This window comes from Pelodiscus sinensis, unplaced genomic scaffold (genome assembly GCF_049634645.1).
Source record: "Pelodiscus sinensis isolate JC-2024 unplaced genomic scaffold, ASM4963464v1 ctg59, whole genome shotgun sequence".
Classification (NCBI taxonomy): Eukaryota; Metazoa; Chordata; order Testudines; family Trionychidae; genus Pelodiscus; species Pelodiscus sinensis.
In genome coordinates this window covers 616590-638161 of record NW_027465846.1, presented here as the reverse complement: position 1 = coordinate 638161, position 21572 = coordinate 616590, and the positions used below count along the sequence as shown (strand labels likewise).

General features: G+C 58.7%; 1 protein-coding gene across 5 annotated transcripts in view; it reads left to right on the top strand.

The window, feature by feature from the left end:
• The window catches only part of LRRC4B (leucine rich repeat containing 4B), a 42015-nt gene extending 20847 nt beyond the window's left edge, over window positions 1-21168 (top strand). For 3 of the 5 annotated variants that reach the window (XM_075914911.1, XM_075914908.1, XM_075914909.1), the window contains exon 2: window positions 18192-21168. In XM_075914911.1, the coding sequence (XP_075771026.1) occupies window positions 18254-20194 (1941 nt within the window). In that variant the 5' untranslated portion in view covers window positions 18192-18253 and the 3' untranslated portion in view covers window positions 20195-21168. Of the gene's footprint in view, window positions 1-8495; window positions 8855-9695; window positions 9779-18191 lie in introns of those variants that run through there. The other 2 variants (XM_075914910.1, XM_075914912.1) reach the window with 2 other exon arrangements.
• The last annotated feature ends 404 nt before the right edge of the window (window positions 21169-21572 follow it).

Below are 21572 nucleotides of genomic sequence, written 5' to 3'. Positions count from 1 at the left end.
GAGGTCCAACTGCTTGGGAACAGCACCCGGAACGTCCTGCAATGGCCCAGCCTTGAAGGGGGGAACCCCCCCTCCGCCAAGCGGAATTCTAGAAAACCACAGGAGTGTAGAATCCGAGAACAGGAAGGGACCTTGAGCGGTCGTCAAGTCCAGTCCCTTGCCCTCCCGGCAGGACCAAGCACCATCTAGACCATCCCTGCCAGGCGTCTGTCCAACCTGCTCTTCAGTATCTCCAGAGATGGGGATACCACAACCCCCCTAGGCAATTTATTCCAGTGTTTAACCCCCCCCAACAGGAAGTTTTTCCTGATGTCCAACTTCAACTTCCCTTGCTACAATTTAAGCCCATTGCTTCTTCTATCATCAGAGGTTAGGGAGAACAATTTCCACCCCGCCCTCCTCCTCCTAACACCCTTTTAGGCACTTGAAAACCACTGTCAGTCTTCTCTTTTCTAAACAAAACAAGGCCAATTCCTTCAGCCTTCCCTCACAGCTCATGTGCTCTTGACCTTTCACCATTCTTGTTGCTCTTCTCTGGACCCTCTCCAGTTTCTCCACATCTTTCCTGAAATGCGGTGCCCAGAACTGGACACAACTCCAACCGAGGCCTAACCAGCGCAGAGCAGAGCGGAAGAATGACTCCTGTCTTGCTCATCGCACTCCTGTTCATGCTTCCCAGAATCAGGTTTGCTTTTTTTTTTGCAGCAGTGTCGCACTGTTGACTCAAATTTAGCGTGTGGTCCACTCTGACCCCTAGATCCCTTTCTGCCGTTCTCCTTCCTAGACAGTCGCTTCCCATTCTGTGTGTGAGACACGGATTGGTCCTTCCTAAGTGGAGCACTTTGCATTGGTCCTTATTAAATTTCATCCTATTGACCTCCGACCATTTCTCCAGTGTGTCCAGGTCCTTTTGGTTTACAACCCTGTCCCCCACGGCACTTGGAAAGCTCCCCCAAATGAGGGAGGTTTAATTAAATGGAAACGAAAGGGAACAGTCGCAATAGTGAAAGGCCCGCAAGTTGCGTGGACGCCTTTAAAAGAGGCTTAAACTGGGTACGTGCTCCAGATTGAAAAGACATGCACACAGCGAGAGAGCCAAATAACGCCACCGTGGCTAAAACCACAGAGCAAGGGAGGCAGGTAGAGACAAGAAACATCTTGTAAAAATTGGAAGTCAAAGACCCCTGAGGAAAGTAGGCACATAAAGGCTGGTGAGTGTGAAAGGATAATTAGACAGGCCAAAAAAGACTTTGAATGGCAACTAGGAAAAGACACAAAACCTAGAAAAGAGAAGTTTCTTGTCAGCACCTCGGAAGCAAGAAGGCCGGCTGGTCGAAGGGCTAACACGGCCCCCAAGGAACACCGGGCGGTTGCGGGGAAACGAAATGGTTTTTTTCCCATCGAGTTTCTGTGGCAGAAGACGGGAGGGAACGTCGTGACCTAGAGTCATTCTTTGGAGGGGACCGATCTGAGGAACTGTCCCTGATTGAGGGACCGGGAGAGGTGGTAACAAGTTACCAGGCGGACATGAGTCACCCAGGAGCTCAGTAGAAGCCAAATCTGAAACTGCAGAGCTACTAACTGCGGCATGGAACCAAGGGGCCCTCTAATTTTGTTCCATCCAAGTGGGGAATAAATTTTGTTCTGTGCACCAAGGCATGTGCGGATGCGCACCACCAAGAGAAACACACATGCTGCTGGCTGTGGGCGCTCTGCTAATCAGCTGGAAGGCATCTGAGTATCTCTCAGGCGGCCAACCAAGCATTCAGTGTACAGGGACCAGCGCATGTAACCTGTCGCTTAATTCACTTTGGGTGTGTCTAGACTGGCAAGATTTTGTGCAAAAACTTGCCACCTGTCTACGCTGGCTGCTTGAATTTGCGCAAGAACACTGACGTTCTAATGTAAGAATTCAGTGCTTCTTGCGCAAATACTTTAACGCTCTCGCTCAGGGATAAGTCCTCTTGTGCAAGAATACGTGTGCAAGAGGGCCAGTGTAGACAGACACCCTAATTTTTTGCGCAAGAAAGCCCGATGGCTAAAATGGCCATCGGAGCTTTCTTGTGCAAAAGCGCGTCTATACGGGCCACGGATGCTTTTGCACAAAAGCATCCGTGCCAATCTAGACACTCCTTCGCGGAAATACTTTGAATGGAAAAACTTTTCCGTTCAAAGTATTTCCGCAAAATCATGCCAGTCTCGACACAGCCTCTAGGTATGTCTACACAGCAAAGTTATTTCGAAATAACAGCCGTTATTTTGAAATAACTTTCCTAGCGTCTACACAGCCATTCCGTTATTTTGAAATTAATTTGAAATAGCGGAGGGCTTATTTCGAAATTGGTAAACCTCATTCCGCGAGGAATAGCGCCAATTTCGAAATTGCTAAGCGCTGTGTAGACGCTTATTTCGAAATAGGGGGCCTCCAGCCCTTCCCAGGGTGCCCTGCTGGCCAACGTCTGACCTGATGCCTGCCGGAACTGGTTCCAACCAGCCTTAAATGCGATTCGACGTCCACTCAGTGTGGACGTGTTAATTTCGAAATAGAAAAACGCTGTTTCAAAATGTGTTTTGTGTGGAGACGCGTTATTTCGAAGGAACTATTTCGAAGTTAGATATTTCGAAACAACGCTGTAGTGTAGACGTACCCGCTGTGCCAGGGAGCTGTTGTAATCTTGGGGGGGTGTGACATAGTGGGGGGAGCTGTCTGCTCTATAACCCGGTGTGCTATGGTGGTGCCTTGCTGGTTGCTGGGCTTGGGCAGTGGGTAGCACGGCCCAACAGGACAGCGGATGAGTCACTAGGCAAGGGGCTTCCGACCTGTCTGACAGGTCGCCTCCCGGGGAGAGAGACAAAGGGAGGAAGGCGGAGACCAACCGCTGGCTGGGGGGCAAGGCTGGAAGAGAGTTTCTGTCTGGGAAGCAGGGGAGAAGGGGCTAGGGAGGGGGGCTGGGACTGTAGGGCCCAGCCAGCCCCCATCTCAAGCGGGGGGCCCTGAGGCCTCCTAGCCCCAGTTCCTGTACCCAGATTGCATCTGTGCTGAATCTTGGAGAAGCAATAAACTCCCTCTATTCGACTGGCTGGCGGAGTCTGTTCGTGCCACTACGGGGGTGCAGGAGATGGGGGAACCCCGACGCGCCGTCATGGGGTTAAAAAAGGCTCCGGTGGGGATCCCGGCCATGCCAGGCCGGAGCCCCATTTCGGTAGCAAACGGGTTGAAAGGACAGTAAAGACCAGAACGACCCGCCGTGGAGGTGAGCAAGGTCTGTAGGGGGAAGAGTCCATGCAGCTTTTGTACGGGGCAGTCCCGCCTCGCCGAGCGACTGGCATTGGGTGGGGGCCCAACACGGCCGGGCGAGGGGCCCAGCGGGTATCACGCACTGGGACCCTCCGGACGCCTTTGCCAAGGTCTCTCCCCGGCGGCTCTGAGCAGAGCAGCCAGTCGGGGCGTGAGCGGGACGGGCCTGTCCCGGATCGGTAGCTGGGGCCAAGATGGAAATGCCGCGGAAGGGATAATCGTTCCGCCGCGGAGCGAGGTGAACAGCGGGGCCCCCAGGGGTCTGCGCTGGGCCCAGGGCCGGGTGACACTCCTAGCGGGTCTGGGAAGAGGCGCCCGGTGCGGGGGCCACGTTTGCCCAGTGGCTGCAGAGAGTTAAACCCCAAGCAGACGGGCGAAGGGCTCTCGCAAAACTCGGCACCACACTTGGCAGCTGGCGCGCGGCGCTGACACCCGCGAAGTACCGCCCCTCGGGAGAGACGCTCCGGCCTCTCCCCAGACAGCGCCGGGGTCCCCGGGACCCCTTCCCGCCCCAGCGCGAGCTCTCGGCGCCGTCGTGGCGAGGGCTCTGGGCGCGCCCGCTCCTCGCGCAGCGGCTGTCGGAATAAAGTCAACGGCCGGTTCGGCCCCGTTAGGAAAAGGGGTGGATAATAAGCCAGACAAGATCAGTGCTATTGAGTACAGCCACGGTACGCCCACACTCGAATGCGGCGTGCGGCTGTGGGGTCCTCGCTCTGAAGCAGGAGAGAGGAGACGTGGAAACTGTATAGAGACGGGCAACAAAAACGATGAGGGGTTGGGAACAGCTTCCATCTGAGGAGAGGATTAAAACGACGGGGCCTAGTCATCCTGGAAAAGAGACCGCTGCGGGGGGAAAGCGATAGCAATCTCTACAAGCATGAATGGCGTGGCGGAAGGAGAGAGGGGAAGTGTTATTTACACCACCCCCCAACTTAAGGATGATGCGCTTCGCCCCACGCACAACCTGTGGAACTCCTTGCTGGAAGGTCCAAAGTAGAATTGGGCGGGGAAAAAAGAATTCGAGACGTTAATGGCTATTAGCCCAGAAGGCCGGGGAGGTGACCCCATGCTCTGGGGGCCCCCAAATCTCCAAGCTGGGATTGGACGACAGGGAACGGATCACTCTCGGTTCATTCCCTCGGAAGCATCTGGCACCGGCACTGTTTGCAGACAGGCCGCTGGGCTAGATGGAGCAGGGGTCAGACTCCGTCTGGCGGCTCGTCTGTGTGAGCAGCGCTTCCCGTGCCCGCTAACGTGAGTGGCGTTGCTCGGGGACACCCTGGTTTGGAGAAGCCGGGGCTGGACGTTTGGCCGGGGTGGGAGCCTTGGGGTTGGGGTGGGGCCTTTTTGCCCAGTGCGGTGAGGTTCTGCCCCCATTTGGCCACGTGGGGAGGCTCTGAAATCTCTTTGCTCGCATCGCAGTGTTTACTTGGTGTGTCCGGACTGGGCTGCAGCAGGGGGAGGAACCCAGGGACGGCCGAAGGGGGCAGAAGTCTGGGGGCGTGGGCTTAGGAGCACGGGGAGCAGACGGGGCAGGACTTGCCCAGGCGGGATCGGAGCAGAGGGGAGCAGAGGGAGGAGCACAGGATGAAGGGTTTGTAACCACGAGCGCTCCCCCTGCAGTGTGGGTGTGCCCCCCCCAGAATCCTGGACCCCAAAGTTCCTCTGGGGTGGGCCCCCGGCCGAGCGTGCGTCTCCATCGCCCTCCCGCGACGAGGTCTGGGTGGAGGATAACAGCCTTCTAGTGCTACCAGTCACGTGGGCTGCTCATGTGGCAGGGGAGCCCACAGCCATGCCGGGCCGCAGAGCAAGATGTGGGGGGGGGCCGCACCACGCTCCCGGAGGGGGCAGGTCTCGGGCAGAAGGGGCGGGGCTGGGAGCAGCCAGCCCTCAGCGCTGTCCAGACCCCGGCGCGCCCCTCTCCCAGTCCTTAGCGCCGCCTGGCGCGTAAGGGCCCGGGACTCCGGGTGCCATTGCTGTCACAGTAGCAGCAGCCACTGCTGGGCGCCCTGGGCCCTTTCATTGAGCTCCGGGTCAGTGTCCCCCTACTCCTCCACCCCCCGTTGGCAGGCCTGGGCGTGCGGCATGGCTCTGGAAACCTACCCTTGTGGCTCCAAAAAACCCCACGTTGGAAATGTCAGCCCAAAAGGCGGCGGGAAAGGAACGTTAAGGTGGTAAAATCAAGGCCTCCACATGTAGGCAAATGCTGGGTTTGAGTTTCCCCGTGCCCGTCACTCGCTCCCATGCGTGTGCCTTTGAATAGCCAGGGATTGTGTGATCACACGCTCGTGTTGGCACGGGGGCCCTGCCTCGCACCAGGGCCGTGCTCGGGAGATGAATCGGGGCTGGGGGGGGGGGGCGGGTGCCCGCCACAGCCCCCCTTGCTGGAAGAAGGGCAGTGAACAAGGCAGGGGCTTGCAGGAAGGAAACGGAGAGTCTCGCGGTGAAAGCAATCCCTTGGGGATCTGGTTTCTAGCCCTGCCGTGGAGTTCCTGCAGGGGCCAGAACAAGTCACGAAAATCTAAGTGTCGATAGGTGGTCGCCAGTGGGGCCGACAGCCACCACGGACCAGGGGTCAAGGAGTGGGCGGGGCCAGCGCTGCATGCCGGGAAGGGGCGGGGCCTCGGATGGAAGGGGCGGGGCCTCAGGCAGTCAGCCCTTAGAGCTGCCTGGAGCGTAGCACAGGGCCCTTCTAGCCCTCAAAGCTGTGCGGCAATTGCCCCCTTTGCCCCTCCCCCTTCGGCAGGTCTGGTGGGGCACAGGCATGGGAAGTCGCAGGGGTGAGGTGGGGTACCTGTATGCCAGGTGCTCAGGCGGGAGAGATTAGCCGAGTGCCCACAGCCGGGTTTGCGTTTCTCCTGGTGGTGCACATTGGCGCACACCTTGGCGCACCGAACAAAATTTATTCTGCACAGGGATGGCAAAGATTAGCGGGGACCTCGAGCACCACCACCTTTTCCACCCAGTGTCCCAGCTGCTGCCTGTGGGCACCGCTGCCACCCAGGGTCCCGGCCGCTGCCCCACACGCAGGACTCCACACTGCCTCCCAACCTCACCCCCATACATTCCCCACTCCTGGATCTATGGCCTTCGCTCCCCACTCTTGGGTCATTGGTGGATGCGGATGGAGTAAAGGGGGGAGTACAGCTTAGGCCCCCCCACTCCAAAATCTGGTCTAGCACCTCCTGTGGGGTCTGATTGGCAGCGCTCCACATGTGCTAAGGTTTGATGATACAACATGCCACCCGCGCTGAAAAACAAGCCCTGGGGTGCCCTGAATCGGGCACCCAACCCCCCCATGCGTCCTTGTGTTTCTCCGCTTCCCTGTCTGCAAGGTGGGGCAGAGGCCACCCCTCCCCCCGCCCCGCTTCTCGTCCCGCAGCATGCTGGGAAGCGTCCTTTATTCCCGCACTGAGACAGGCATGGCGGGCGCCACGGGGAAACCCGCGAGGCCCGGCCACCCAGATTTGAGTGGCGTGCAGGAAGCAAGGCCGTGAAAAATACGGATGCACAGATCCGTGGAAAAGTGGCACCCTCCAAGAGGCCCCAGGGGCCTGGTGGCAAATCTGGCCACGTGGCCATGGCCTTAAGGATTGGATCCCCGTGCGGCCCCACGGGGGGGGGGGGGCAGAGTTAAGGGTATTCCCGCGGTCAGCCCCTCCCTTGGTAGCGCTTGTTTTTTGCAACCTGAACCGCTGTTGTTTCGAGCGCAGCTCTTTGCTTGTCCACTTCGGTCTCGATGGCTCGTGGAGTTTGGAACCTCCCGACGGTCCGGTTGTGGTTTGCTGACGTGTAGGAGGGCCGCCGGACGCTGCCGGGGGAGCTGCTCTTTGGGCTAGTTCGGACAGTTTGTGCCCCGAGCAGCTGGCCACGTACAAACGGTCCGGCTGTAAGGACCCTGGTCCAGTCAGAGCGATGGGACGCCCTCCCGACGTCCTTCACCAAGGAAGATTTTGGCTTCAGGTTTAGAAGTGGGGAGGATGGGGGGCTTAGAAGGGGGGGTGACTTGGCAAGTGGGCGGTTGCCGTCTGCTCTCACCCTCTGGGTCCCTGACCGTAGGACGCAGGGCCCTTCACATGGATCTACCGGCCCCGACGCTGGGGGTGACGCTGGTGGAAAACCTCAGCCTGACTCGGAATAGTTCAACCAGAACCTGGCCCGGTCTGGGGTGTCAACCAGGGCGGGGAGGGGAGAGAGGGGGGCTGTGATTTCACTGCCCTGTCAGTCTGGGGCTGCCAAGGGGGTAATATTCCCTGCCAGGCCCCCTGCCTCACCCCCAAGCTCCGTCCCCGCCCCAAGCCCCTAGCCCACGCCTCTTTCCCCCGCCCGCCTACCACTGGCTGCTCCCGAAATGGCAGAGCTGGGAGCTACGGCGGCCTGTCCCGGGAAGGAGGCAGAGATGGGACCCAGGAACCAGTTAGCCAGGTACTCAGCAAGCCTCTCCCGCTCTGGGCGACGCTGCCTGGGAACCGGTTAACCGGCCGCTCGCTGGCCGCGCCGCCCGGCGGCTCCTGGTGTGACCGATGGGCCTGGGGCCGGCGCCGCGGTTCAGTTTTGCTTTCTGTTTTTGACGTCCCGAGGTCACAGGCCGCAGGGTGGGGGCGGCGGGGCCTGCTGAGCAGGGGCCGGGGCGGGGGAGGACTCAGCCCCTCTCCCCGACCCCTGTCCGCTGTAACCGGCCTTTGGCTGCCCAGCCCGCGGAGCTGACCGGGCGCTGGCAGACAAAACCCCATCTGACGAGCCCATGCGCGGAGAGCCCTTAAACCCGGCTCAACCGGGCTTGGCAGAAATCGGATTAAATCGATACGGCTAAGCCGGCCTGCAATTGGATTAAGCGGCGTCCGCCCGGGGCTGAGCGAAAGGGGTTTAGCGCTGTGGCTTTGGCTGGGAGTCTGGTAAGGGTTCTCCTGCGCGCGGCGGCTGCCCGTCCACGCTTGGCGGCTGCCTGGAAGGGGGCGCGCTGGGCGCTCTGACACAGCCGGGCTCCGCCGAGATTGAGTTGATCTCTCCTGGCCTCCCGGCTAGGAAGGCAAAGGGGTTGGGGGAGTGGCGAGGGGGGTCTAAAACCAACGGGAAAGGCAGAGGGGCCTGCCAGGGGCTGCTGGGGAAAAACAATTTGCCCCCCCCCTCCCGCCTTGCAAAAGACCAGTGCAAACAGAAAAAAATCATTCCCCCCCCCCCCCCCAATATTTTGCAGGGTTTTTCCTCCCTCTTCGCTGAAAAGTTTCTTTCAGAAGGGAAGAGTTCTCTTGGAGGGGGAGACGAAACTTTGTTGAAAAAAATCCTTTTGGACTAAAAACGTTTGAAAAAGGGAGGGGAACGTGGAACGAAAAGATCAAAAAAGGAAACCGTAGAACGTTGTTTACCCCCCGGAGAAGAGGATAAACACCAGGAACAGTTTTAACATCAGAACTCTCCCAGGCCAAAGGTCCATCTGGGCCAGGATCCTTCTTCCGACAGCGGCCAGCGCCAGGTGCCCCAGAGGGAGCAAACAGAACAGGGAGTCACCATGTGATCCCTCCCCTGTCACCTCTTTCCAGCCTCCCACAAACAGAGGTTAGAGACACTCTTCCTGTCCAGCCCGGCTAACAGCCATCGATGGACCTAACCTCCATGCATTTATCTAGCACTTTGTCGAATCCTGTTCAGGTTCTGGGTCTTCCCAACATCCTGCGGCAAGGAGTTCCACAGGTTAACTGTGCTGTGTGATGAGGCCTTGCAGTGTGTGTTTTCCTTGGGTTGTTCTTTTTCTTCAGAGCCTCCCCCCATCCTTTTAAACAAACATTTTGTTTCCAAAAGGGCTTTTATTTTCGGGGGGGGGGAGTGGAGTCCCCTGGTTTGTATTCCCCTTCGGGAAAGAGGGGGAGAGACCCCCCCGCCTTTGGCTTCAGACGTGAATCCCGGCTGTGACCGGGACATCCCCCCTGCCTACGCTCTGTATGGTCTGGGAAGGAGGGGAGCAGCGCCTTTGAGGGTGTGTCTGCGGGGGGATTTGGGGTGCTAGCTTGCCAGGTGCCAGCTCCTTCCTGGGTACTGCTACCACGCCCAGCGGCTGGGCACTGCGTGCGGCCCGTTAACTACAGCAGTGGCTGTAGGGTGGCAGGGGTTGAAATAAAATGGAGGTGGGGGAGCTGATAGTGGGTTAAACGGGGGGGGGGGGGTTGCCCATGGGGGTCTGGTGTGGGGGTGCCGGGCGGCCGGAGCGGGCGAGTGCTGGCTGGTGGCGAGAGTGGGTTAAACATTTGGGGGGGTGGTTAACAGGCGACGGCTTGGGAGGGCCTTGAAGAGGCTGTGAACCTGATGGGCGGCCAGTGAAAAGGGCCCTCTGTGTGTCCAGAGGCCGGGGAGAGGCCAGGGGGCGGGGAGGCGGGAGCAGGCGGGTGGGAGGGGGGGTCCCCAGCGCTGGGCTCGCTCGGGTGGGGCAGTGCTGGCGCGCGCGGGCTGTCGTGCTGGTTGCTGGGCTTGCAGCAGGCTGTCCCGGTGCGTGGGGTGCCCCACGGAGGGGAGGGATCAGTTGGCCCCATTGGATCAAGACTGTCAGTACCGGGGGAGAAAGGGGAGAGTCGTTAGGGGGCAGGATGCAGGGCTTGGAACTTGGGGGGGGGAGGAGTTCTGCCCTGGAATAGCCACGGATGTGGCGGGGGGGGGAGGCGGGTCTCTCATATGGTGCCAGCCTGCTGCCTTAGTTTCCCCCCGAGCTCCACCTGCAAGGCCGGGCGGTGGGGCCGGAGGCGATCGCAATATTATAAAAATCTCCTTCCTCTGAAACGTCGGCTGGAGACGGGCCGCCGGGCGGGGAGGTCTGGAGCTCCGAGGTGGGTTTTGCTGAAGCGATCTCTCCCCGGCCCGGCCAGGTTGGCCTTTTGCCTCCCCCTGAAGCATGTGGATGCCGCGATTTCACCTCGGGCCCGTCGGCTCCCTGCCTGGGATCCCGGGGGTTCGTGACGGGCGGCGCGGTTGGTGGGTGCTGTGAAGTGGGACAGCATGTTGATCGAGTGGGTCACTTCTGGCCATAAGCCCTCGTCCCCCTCTCCAGGGGCGGAGGCTGGTTCCTGCAGGCAAGCGGGGCCGGTTGTGACGATAGGGCGGCTGCTACACATTGTGTGCAGGGACTGTTGGGAAATGGAGAGGGAGGGGGAACCCTGTAAGCCATGTTCGGGGAGGGGGGGCAGCGTGGTGCAGCGTGTCTGCCCAGTGTTCCCGGTACGGGGCCTACACTTTGTTGACAGTGGTTACTGGAGGTCGCCGCGATACACTGCATGTGGGAGGTGTTCATGGTACAGGCACACAGCTAGCCACAGTCACGTGGATGGTGGTTACTGTGTAGAGTCACTGCGATACACTGCGGCTGTGTCTAGACTGGCCAGTTTTTCCGGAAAATCAGCTGCTTTTCCGGAAAAACTTGCCAGCTGCCTACACTGGCCACTTGAATTTCCGCAAAAGCACTGACTTCCTACTGTAAGCAATCAGTGCTTTTTGCGGAAATACGATGCTGCTCCCGTTCGGGCAAAAGTCTCTTTTGCGCAAAACTTTTGCGCAAAAGGGCCAGTGTAGACAGCTCAGATTTGTTTTGCGCAAAAAAGTCCCGATCGCGGGGGTGGGTGGGCTTTTTTGCGCAAAAGCGCGTCTAGATTGGCACGGACGCTTTTCCGCAAAATGTGCTTTTGCAGAAAAGCGTCCGTGCCAATCTAGATGCCCTTTTCCAAAAATGCTTTTAACGGAAAACTTTTCCGTTAAAAGCATTTCCGGAAAATCATGCCAGTCTAGACGTAGCCTGCGTGTGGGAGGTGTTCATGGTACAGGCACACAGCTAGCCACGGTCACGTGGCCGGTGGTTACTATAGGGTTGCTGCGATACACTGCGTATGGGAGGTGTTCATGGTACAGGCATGCTGCTAGCCACGGTCACATGGACGGTGGTTACTTTAGGGTTGTAGTGTTATACCAGGTGTGGGAACTATTCATGATGCAGACATGCTGCTATCTGCTATGCACATGGACAGCTGTTATTGTAGCTTGCAGAGATACACCATGTGTGGAGAATGTTCATGGTACCGGCACACTGCCAATCATGGTGCACGTGGATGGTGGTTACCGTAGAGTTGTTGTGATAAGTTGTGGGTGTGAACTGTTCATGGCACAGGCACACTGGCAGGCATGGTGCACGGGGCTGGTGGTAACCGTAGGGTTGCTGTGATAAGTTGTGGGTGGGAACTGTTGATGGCACCGGCACACTGCCAGGCATGGTGCACATGGCCCGTGGTAACCATAGGGTTGTTGTGATAAATTGTGGGTGGGAACTGTTCATGGCACAGGCACACTGCCAGGCATGGTGCACGTGGCCGGTGGTAACCGTAGGGTTGCTGCGATACACTGCAGGTGGGAACTGTTCATGACACAGGCACACTGCCAGGCATGGTGCACATGGCCAGCGGTTACTGTAGGGTTGCTGTGATAAGTTGTGGGTGGGAACTGTTGATGGTACCGGCACACTGCCAGGCATGGTGCACGTGGCCGGTGGTAACCTTAGGGTTGTTGTGATAAGTTGCGGGTGTGAACTGTTCATGGCACAGGCACACTGCCAGGCATGGTGCATGTGGCCGGTGGTAACTGTAGGGTTGTTGTGATAAGTTGTGGGTGGGAACTGTTCATGGCACAGGCACACTGCCAGGCATGGTGCACGTGGCCGGTGGTAACTGTAGGTTTGCTGCAATACACTGCGGGTGGGAACTGTTCATGGCACAGGCATACTGCTAGGCATGGTGCACGTGGCCGGTGGTAACGTAGGTTTGCTGCGATACACTGCGGGTGGGAACTGTTGATGGCTGTAACCAGTTGGGACTCACTGCTCTGGCAGGGACTTGGCTCTTCTCCCCCTCTGAAGCGTCCTCTTCCGGCTGACCTTGCGCCCGCTGTTACTTGTCGTCCCCATCGTTCTCCACCAGGTCGCGTCAGGCTCCATGTCCCTCCTGGACCGGGGTGCCCCCTCCCCCGGGCACTGCCCCATGGCCACACACACACTCTGGGGTCCTCCCCTCCCCTGGGGAGCTCACTCCCCCTCTGCCACCACTTGCCTCGGTGGCCCACAGCTGTGGGTCATCTGGCCCCTTCCCTGGGGCAAACTGCAGCCAGAACCAGCCACTTCTCCTTGGCAAGGGGAGGGGGAGGGGGCAGACTGGCTGCTTATTCCTTCCCTGACTGCATCTCTGCAGCCTTCAGACCTCCCTGGGCCCCTTTTGCTGGGTGTCAGCCTGAGGTTTATGTGGGCCAGAGCTGCCCCCGGCTCATCCTGCCTTCCCCCAGCTCTGCTCTGTCCAAGGGAGCTGGGGCGAGAGTGATCACCTCCTGTCCAGGAGCCCTTCTTATAGGACCCAGCCGGGCCCTGATTGGCTGCCTCCAGTCTGCTTGTGATTGGTTCCCAGCCCCAGCTCTCACCCAAGGTGTTTTAACCCCTTATGTGCCAGTGCGGGGCAACAGCCCAGACACAGTGGTACAGAAATGCTGCTGCCCGCAGCGCACGTGGACGATTGTTACTGTAAATTGCTACAATACACCGTGTGCGGGAACTGTTCATGGTACAGGCATGCTGCTGTCTGCGATGCGGATGGGTGGTTTTTAACTGTAGGTTGTTGCGATACACCACGTGTGGGAACTGTTCGTGGCATGCTGCACGTGGACGGTTGTTACTGTAGGGTTGCTGCTATAGATGGTGTGGGGTTGTGGCTGCTATAGATGGTGTGGGGTTGTGGTTGGAGTAAAGTGTGTGTGTCAACAGGATCTGATGTAGGGTTATAGGAGGGTTGGCATACATCCTGCTATAGTGTGTGCGTGTGTGTGCACACATGGTTGCTAATGGAGGGTTGATGCTATATTCTCCCAGTGATGATGGTTTTTAGTAGATGATTATTATGTATTCTAAGGACAGTCGCTGCTGTAGAGTTGCTGCTATATGCGGTATGAGGGGGCGGTTGTTTGTAGTGGACGGTTGCTTTACACTACGAAACCAGTTGTAAAATGTAGGGTTGTTATACCCTCTGTGGGTGTGTGTGAACAGTTACTCGTGTAAGTTTTCTATGACTGATGGTGTGTGGACGATTGTTACTCTAGAGTGGTTGCTACACGTTGTATTTGGAAACAGTTGTTGTAGGGATGTTGATATACGCTGAGTGTGTCGATCATGCTCCGCATGTATAGGGTTGTCACAGTACACTGAAGATTGTTTGTTACTGTAGTGTTGCTGCCATACACTGTGAGCAATTGGTTGTTCATTTAGGACTGCTACTGTAAATTGAGTGTGGATGATTATTTCTATAGAGTTGCTGCAATGCACCGGGGACTGTTACTGCTGTAAGAGTTGTAATAAAGCGTGTCAACTACGGACTAATACAGGGTTGTAGCTATTTGTTGTGTGTAAAGATGTTTATTAAGGATCAGCGGTTAGTGTACACTGTGCAGAGGAGATTGTTACTGCAAGAATGTTGCTAGACAATGTGTGTGGGGGTGATTGCTGTTGTATGGTTGTTGCACCATTGACACAAATAGTGTCTTGATTCATGTAGGCTTGTTGCTACACATTGGCTGTGTCTAGACTGGCAAGTTTTTCCGCAAACTTGCCAGCTGTCTACACTGGCCGCTTGAATTTCCGCAAGAACACGAACTTCCTATTGTCTGAAATCAGTGCTTCTTGCAGAAATACTATGCTGCTCCCATTCGGGTAAAAGTCCTTTTGCGCAAAAGGGCCAGTGTAGACAGCTCAGATTTGTTTTGCGCAAAAAAGCCCCGATCGCGAAAATGGCGTTCGAGGCTTTTTTGTGCAAAAGCGTGTCTAGATTGACAGGGACACTTTTCCGCAATAAGTGCTTTTACGGAAAAGCGTCCTGCCAATCTAGACACTCTTTTCCACAAATGCTTTTCACGGAAAACTTTTCCGTGAAAAGCATTTGTGGAAAATCATGCCAGTGTAGACGTAGCCCTTGTGTGTGGAGACGGCTGCTGGGGTAGGGTTGCTACCATTTGGCATGTGCGGTTGGCTGCTACTGTAAGTTTGCTGCTATACACTGCGGCCGCATCTAGACTGGCATGATTTTGCGGAAATACTTTTAATGGAAAAGTTTTTCCATTAAAAGTATTTCTGCCAAAGCGCGTCTAGATTGGCACGGATGCTTTTGCGCAAAAGCATCCGTGGCCAGTCTAGATGCGATTTTGCGCAAGAAAGCCCCGATCGCCATGTTAGCCATCGGTGCTTTTTTGCGCAAAACAAATCTGAGCTGTCTTCACTGGCCCTCTTGCGCAAGTATTCTTGCACAAGAGGGCTTTTTCCCGAGCGGGAGCGTGAAAGTATTTGCGCAAGAAGCACTGATTTTGCACATTACAAAGTCAGTGCTCTTGCGCAAATTCAAGCGGCCAGTGTAGACAGAAATCTTGCCAGTCTAGATGCACCCTGCATGTATGGTTGTTAATGCTGGGATGTGGGTTACACATGGTGTGTGCAAATGTTTGTTACTATAGGGCTGTTGCTATACACTGGGGGAGGGGGCTGGTTGGTAGCACAGGGTTGCTCCTCTGCCATCCAGAGATGTTGCTATCCACTGTGTGTGAGGACAGGTTTTAACGTAGGTTTGACGCTAGACACTGTGAGTGTGGTGGCTGTTAGCGTGTGGTTGCTTCTGTGCCATAGACGTGAGAACAGTTGATACCGTAGAACTGGTGCTATGTGCTGTGTGTGAGGATGGAATTTATGCTGGATTGTTGCTGTATCTGGTGTGTAGAGATGGTTTTTATTGCTTAGATGTTGCAATACGTGTGTGTGTGTGTGTGTGTGTGTGTGTGTGAGAGAAAACATTTGCTGCTGTAGAGGTGTTGCTACATCCTGTGGTGATGGTTGTTAATGCAGGATTGTTACTAAAACTGTTTGTGGGGATGGTTGTTAATGCAAGATGTTGTAATACCCTGTGTATGGCTGGTTGTCAATAAATGGTTGGTGCTATGAATGGTGTGTGTGTTTTTTGCTCTAGAGGTGTTACTACATCCTGTGATGATGGTTGTTAATGTAGGATTGTAGCTACACATTGTGGGGAGGGCTGTTAATGAAAGATGTTGCTGTGTGTGTGTGAGTGAGTTTGCGTGTGTATGTTGGCAGGGAAAGTCGAAGGTCAAGGTTCTATTGTATGGGTGGGAACGATTGTTACTCCACAGTGGCTACTCTATGCCCTGCCAGGGGAAGGCTGTTGTTATCCGGTTGTTACTATACCCTGCATTGGTGTGATTGTTCCTGGCGGGGTGTTGCTGAGCGCCAGGTGTGGGGATTGTGGTTAATGTCAGGTTGTGGGTACACATGCCAGGTGTTGGGACAGTTGTTATTGTAGCCTTGTTGCAATACATCCTGCGCAGAGACAGTTGCTACAGAGAGGTTGCTGTTCAGTGTGTTGGTCTGGTTGGTATGATAGGTTGTTATCCCGGTGTATCATGTCCACACCTTGCTGGGGGTCCGGGATGGCGAGGGAAGGATTCGGGGCCTGTAGCCTTTCGAGGTGTGAATTGCTTTGGTCTAACTCAGCCAGGGGCTCGTGGCTTCACCCCGCCCCGCTGCCCACGGGGCTCTTACCTGTGGCTTTCAGCCCTGGCGATCCTATCAAGACGGAGCCGCGAACCACTGTGGGGTCCCGACCGGCTGGTTGAGAACCGCTGAGAACACTAACGCAGCGGGGGGGGGGGGAGCTAGGTGAGATTTCAGGGCTCTGTGATGCTCAGAAGACCCCCTGGATCCTTCTGGTCCGAAGCCCTGTGGAACTCTGGGTCACCCATGGGGCTGGAAGGCAGGGGGGCTAAGAGTGCAGGGAGAATCCAGCGGCGGAGCTGCTAGTGCTGGCAAAGGAAGGGAGACAAGGCCTTGGTTTGGGGAGTAAGCCAGGCGCTCTCTGGGTTAGGACGTGATCATTGTGCCCTGGGATCTGGCGCTCGCAGAGATTCAGAAGCCACCCAGAGGACGAGCAGAGCGCCCACAGCCTGTGTTTTTTCCTGGTGGTGCACATCTGCCCGTGCCTCGGTGCATGGAACAAAATTCATTCCGCACGTGGGTGGAAAAAATGCAGGCAACCTTGGACGTGACCATCGCGGGCATTGGGTGAGCCTCTGTCCAAGGCCGGGTTCCTTTTTGCGCCGCAGCTGCTGAGGAATCGCCACTCACTAGCGGCGGGAAATTCAAAACAGTGGGGGCATCCCCCCCCCAATTCCACTGAGAAACATGCCAGCAAAGCAAGAAACGTTGGGATGACAGTCGTGTGTTGAGGAGGGGTGTTCAGATTTCCAAAAGGATTTTTTGGGAGGGGGGGGGGGGGCAGTGGTGGCCTTTGCAAATTGTTTGCCGAGGGAAATTATGTGTTTAAAATAAAAAGAGGGGAAGCGGGGACTGGGAGGGAGGCAGTTTTGCTGCGGGTGATTTTACCCCCCGAGAGGCTCGTGGATCCTGGTGAGACGGTGACCTCACAATTGGGGCGAGGGCAGGGAAAGGTCATTGGGCCCCTGAAGGGGTGGGGGGAGGGCGGTGTGGGTCTTGCCCCGCGTCTCCGGTCAACCCTAACGTGCCCTTTATGGGGCCCCATTGCCAGGATTTCTGGGGCCAGCGCTGCCCCCTCACCTTGGGTAGAAATGGGGGCCCAGAATGTCCCCCGGGGTTGGGAGGAGGAATTTACCCAGGGCCTCTGGGCCTGGAGGTGGGGGATCATTCTCCCTCCCTAAGTCTGCAGCCCTTGGAGATGTTAACTGGTCTCTCTCCCCCGGGGGTGGCTCCCGTGGCCCAGGACCACGTTAACTGGTCTCTCTCCCCCGGGGGTGGTTCCCGTGGCCCAGGACCACGTTAACTGGTCTCTCCTGCCCCGGGGGTGGTTCCCGTGACCCAGGACGACGTTAACTGGTCTCTCCTGCCCCGGGGGTGGCTCCCGTGGCCCAGGACCACGTTAACTGGTCTCTCCTCCCCCGGGGGTGGTTCCCCTGGCCCAGGACCACGTTAACTGGTCTCTCCTCCCCCTGGGGGTGGTTCCCGTGGCCCAGGACCACGTTAACTGGTCTCTCTCCCCCGGGGGTGGTTCCCGTGGCCCAGGACCACGTTAACTGGTCTCTCTCCCCCGGGGGTGGTTCCCCTGGCCCAGGACCACGTTAACTGGTCTCTCCTCCCCCGGGGGTGGTTCCCCTGGCCCAGGACCACGTTAACTGGTCTCTCCTCCCCCGGGGGTGGATCCCGTGGCCCAGGACCACGTTAACTGGTCTCTCCTCCCCCGGGGGTGGATCCCGTGGCCCAGGACCACGTTAACTGGTCTCTCCTCCCCCGGGGGTGGATCCCGTGGCCCAGGACCACGTTAACTGGTCTCTCCTCCCCCGGGGGTGGATCCCATGGCCCAGGACCACGTTAACTGGTCTCTCCTGCCCCGGGGGTGGCTCCCGTGGCCCAGGACCACGTTAACTGGTCTCTCCTCCCCCGGGGGTGGTTCCCGTGGCCCAGGACCACGTTAACTGGTCTCTCCTGCCCCGGGGGTGGCTCCCGTGGCCCAGGACCACGTTAACTGGTCTCTCCTCCCCCGGGGGTGGTTCCCGTGGCCCAGGACCACGTTAACTGGTCTCTCCTCCCCCGGGGGTGGCTCCCGTGGCCCAGGACCACGTTAACTGATCTCTCCTCCCCCAGGGGTGGCTCCCGTGGCCCAGGACCACGTTAACTGGTCTCTCCTCCCCCGGGGGTGGATCCCGTGGCCCAGGACCACGTTAACTGGTCTCTCCTATCCCCGGGGATGGTTCCCGTGGCCCAGGACCACGTTAACTGGTCTCTCTCCCCCGGGGGTGGATCCCGTGGCCCAGGGCCGATGCTAATTCTCTCTCTCTCTCCCCCCCGTTGTGTCTCCAGTGTCCAGGTGTTTGAGAGCCTGCCCGGAGGGAGTGTCGCCCATTAAAGCATGACCCTTGGACATGGCTGCCCCCCGTTGCTGCTCCCGGCGGGGGCCGCCGCCCCCCCCCGCTCCCTCTAGGATGCCGTGGAAGCCGGTCCTGCTGCTGGCGCTGTGGCTGCCGTCGCTGGCGTGGGCCGGGGCGTCGCCCCCCTCCTGCCCGGCGGCCTGCTCCTGCAGCAACCAGGCCAGCCGGGTGATCTGCACGCGGCGGGAGCTGGTGGAGGTGCCGGAGAGCATCTCGGTCAACACGCGGTACCTCAACCTGCAGGAGAACCACATCCAGCTCATCAAGACGGACACCTTCAAGCACCTGCGGCACCTGGAGATCCTGCAGCTGAGCAAGAACCTGATCCGCAAGGTGGAGGTGGGGGCCTTCAACGGCCTGCCCAACCTCAACACCCTGGAGCTCTTCGACAACCGGCTGACCACCGTGCCCACCCAGGCCTTCGAGTACCTCTCCAAGCTGCGGGAGCTGTGGCTGCGCAACAACCCCATCGAGAGCATCCCCTCCTACGCCTTCAACCGGGTGCCCTCCCTGCGCCGGCTGGACCTGGGCGAGCTCAAGAAGCTGGAGTACATCTCGGAGGCGGCCTTCGAGGGGCTGGTGAACCTGCGCTACCTGAACCTGGGCATGTGCAACCTGAAGGACATCCCCAACCTGACGGCGCTGGTGCGGCTGGAGGAGCTGGAGCTGTCGGGCAACCGGCTGGACATGATCCGCCCCGGCTCCTTCCAGGGCCTCACCAGCCTGCGGAAGCTGTGGCTGATGCACGCCCAGGTGTCCACCATCGAGCGCAACGCCTTCGACGACCTCAAGTCGCTGGAGGAGCTGAACCTGTCGCACAACAACCTCATGTCGCTGCCCCACGACCTCTTCACCCCCTTGCACCGGCTGGAGCGGGTGCACCTCAACCACAACCCCTGGCACTGCAACTGTGACGTGCTCTGGCTCAGCTGGTGGCTGAAGGAGACGGTGCCCAACAACACCACCTGCTGCGCCCGCTGCCACGCCCCGGCCAACCTCAAGGGGCGCTACATCGGCGAGTTGGACCAGAGCCACTTCACCTGCTACGCCCCGGTCATTGTGGAGCCCCCCACCGACCTCAACGTGACGGAGGGGATGGCGGCGGAGCTCAAGTGCCGCACGGGCACCTCCATGACCTCGGTCAACTGGCTGACGCCCAACGGGACGCTGATGACGCACGGCTCGTACCGGGTGCGGATCTCGGTGCTGCACGACGGCACGCTCAACTTCACCAACGTGACGGTGCAGGACACGGGGCAGTACACCTGCATGGTGACCAACTCGGCCGGGAACACCACGGCCTCGGCCACGCTCAACGTCTCGGCCGTGGACCCCGCCGCCACCGGCTACACCTACTTCACCACCGTCACCGTGGAGACCATGGAGACGGCCCAGGAGGACGCCTTGCCCACCAAGAAGGAGCCGGGCCCCACGCCCGCCGTGGGCTGGGACGTGACCTACTCCACCACCTCGCTGGCCCCCCGCTCCACCCGCTCCACGGAGAAGCCCTTCACCGTGCCCATCACCGACGCGGCCGAGGGCGGCATGAAGGACCTGGACGACGTGATGAAGACCACCAAGATCATCATCGGCTGCTTTGTGGCCATCACCTTCATGGCGGCCGTGATGCTGATCGTCTTCTACAAGCTGCGCAAGCAGCACCAGCTGCACAAGCACCACGGGGCCACCCGCACCATCGAGATCATCAACGTGGAGGACGAGCTGCCGGCCTCGGCCGGCGCCCCCGGCGACAGCCACCTGGCCCTGCCGGCCCTGGAGCACGACCACCTCAACCACTACGCGGCCTTCAAGGCCCACTACAACAACAACGCGGGGGCCCTGAACTGCGCCAAGAACCCCCTGCTGAACTCCATCCACGAACCTCTCCTCTTCAAGAGCAGCTCAAAGGAGAATGTGCAAGAGACGCAGATCTGAGAGCCGGGGGGGGGAAGGGAGGGGCTGCCCCGGCCTCGCCCCGTCCCCAACTGCACGCCCCCCCCACTGCTTGCCCGCTGTGGGAGGGGGAGCAGGGGAGAGGCCCCAGGGGAGAGAAATGGCCCTCACCCGCCTGCGACGGATCGGCTCCAAGTCGGACACCACGCACCCCCACCCACCGCACCTGCCGGAGAGTCCCCCCTCCTTGGCTTCCCCCCAAGAGTCCCCCATTTTGCCTCTGTCTCCCCTGCCCCCCCTTCCTGCCCCTTTCTCTGCCCGCCCGAGGGTTTCCCGTCCGCCCTGGCAGAGCCTTTCACCGTCTCTTTTCTTTTTCGCAGTTCCCTAAGTACAAAGTTTGACCGAGACTTCTCCATGCCCGCCCCCGGCAAAGGCCGGGGAGTTGCGCCCGGCTCCTTAAACTTGAAACTCTTTTGATACCGCCGGGCGTTGCGCCGGGCTGTCGGGTGACTAGCGGCGAGCGAAGGAAACCAACCCACCCACCCCTGGAATTGGTTTTTTTTTCGGTTGGTTGGTGGTTGTGGGATTCAACGGGGGGAGGGGGAACCCAACACTCAGAGAAAGGGTGCGTGTGCGGGTGGGGGGGGGAGCGCGGAATAGCCACGCTCCGGTGATGGCAGCTGTTTCGGTCGAGACGCGATTGTCAGCCCCGGGGGCCGCGGGAAGCCGCAGCGTCCGCCCTGCGAGAGGCCGGGGCGCGGGCGGTGGGTTTTTTTAATGACTGTGACTCCGGGCACCCTAGCCCCGCTCCCCATGCTGCGCCGCAGAGCAGAGGTATTTTTTAATTTGTAATAATCTGGGGAGGGGCAGGGGCGGGGTTTGGGGGGGCCGGAGGGAGGGAGGCGTGGGGGGCTGCACTCCTGCCTCCCCCCTCCGGAGCCTGTGATCCCAGCCATTTCTGGGTCTCGTCCGAGTTTCCTATTTTAATAAAATCCATAAAGGTGTTTACAACCCTCCCAAGGAAGCGTCTTTCCGAGAGCTGGGAGCGAGGGGGAGGGCGGGGCGGGAGGGGGGAGGGAGCATGCACCACCTTGCACGCCCACCCTCACGCCTACCCCCATCCACACCAAAACACCCCTCCCCACACGCGCAACTGATGCACACCTGCACCACTAGTGATCACACGCCCCTCCCATCCACACCACACGCACACCTGATGCACACCTGCACCACTAGTGATCACACGCCCCTCCCATCCACACCACACGCACACCTGATGCACACCTGCACCACTAGTGATCACACGCCCCTCCCCCGGGACAGAGCCCCCCTATGCATGTGCTCTGCACTCATGGGGCCGGGAAAGCGGGGGGGTAGCATGGTGGGTGGTGCCCAGCGTGAGGGGGTTGACTAGCTATTT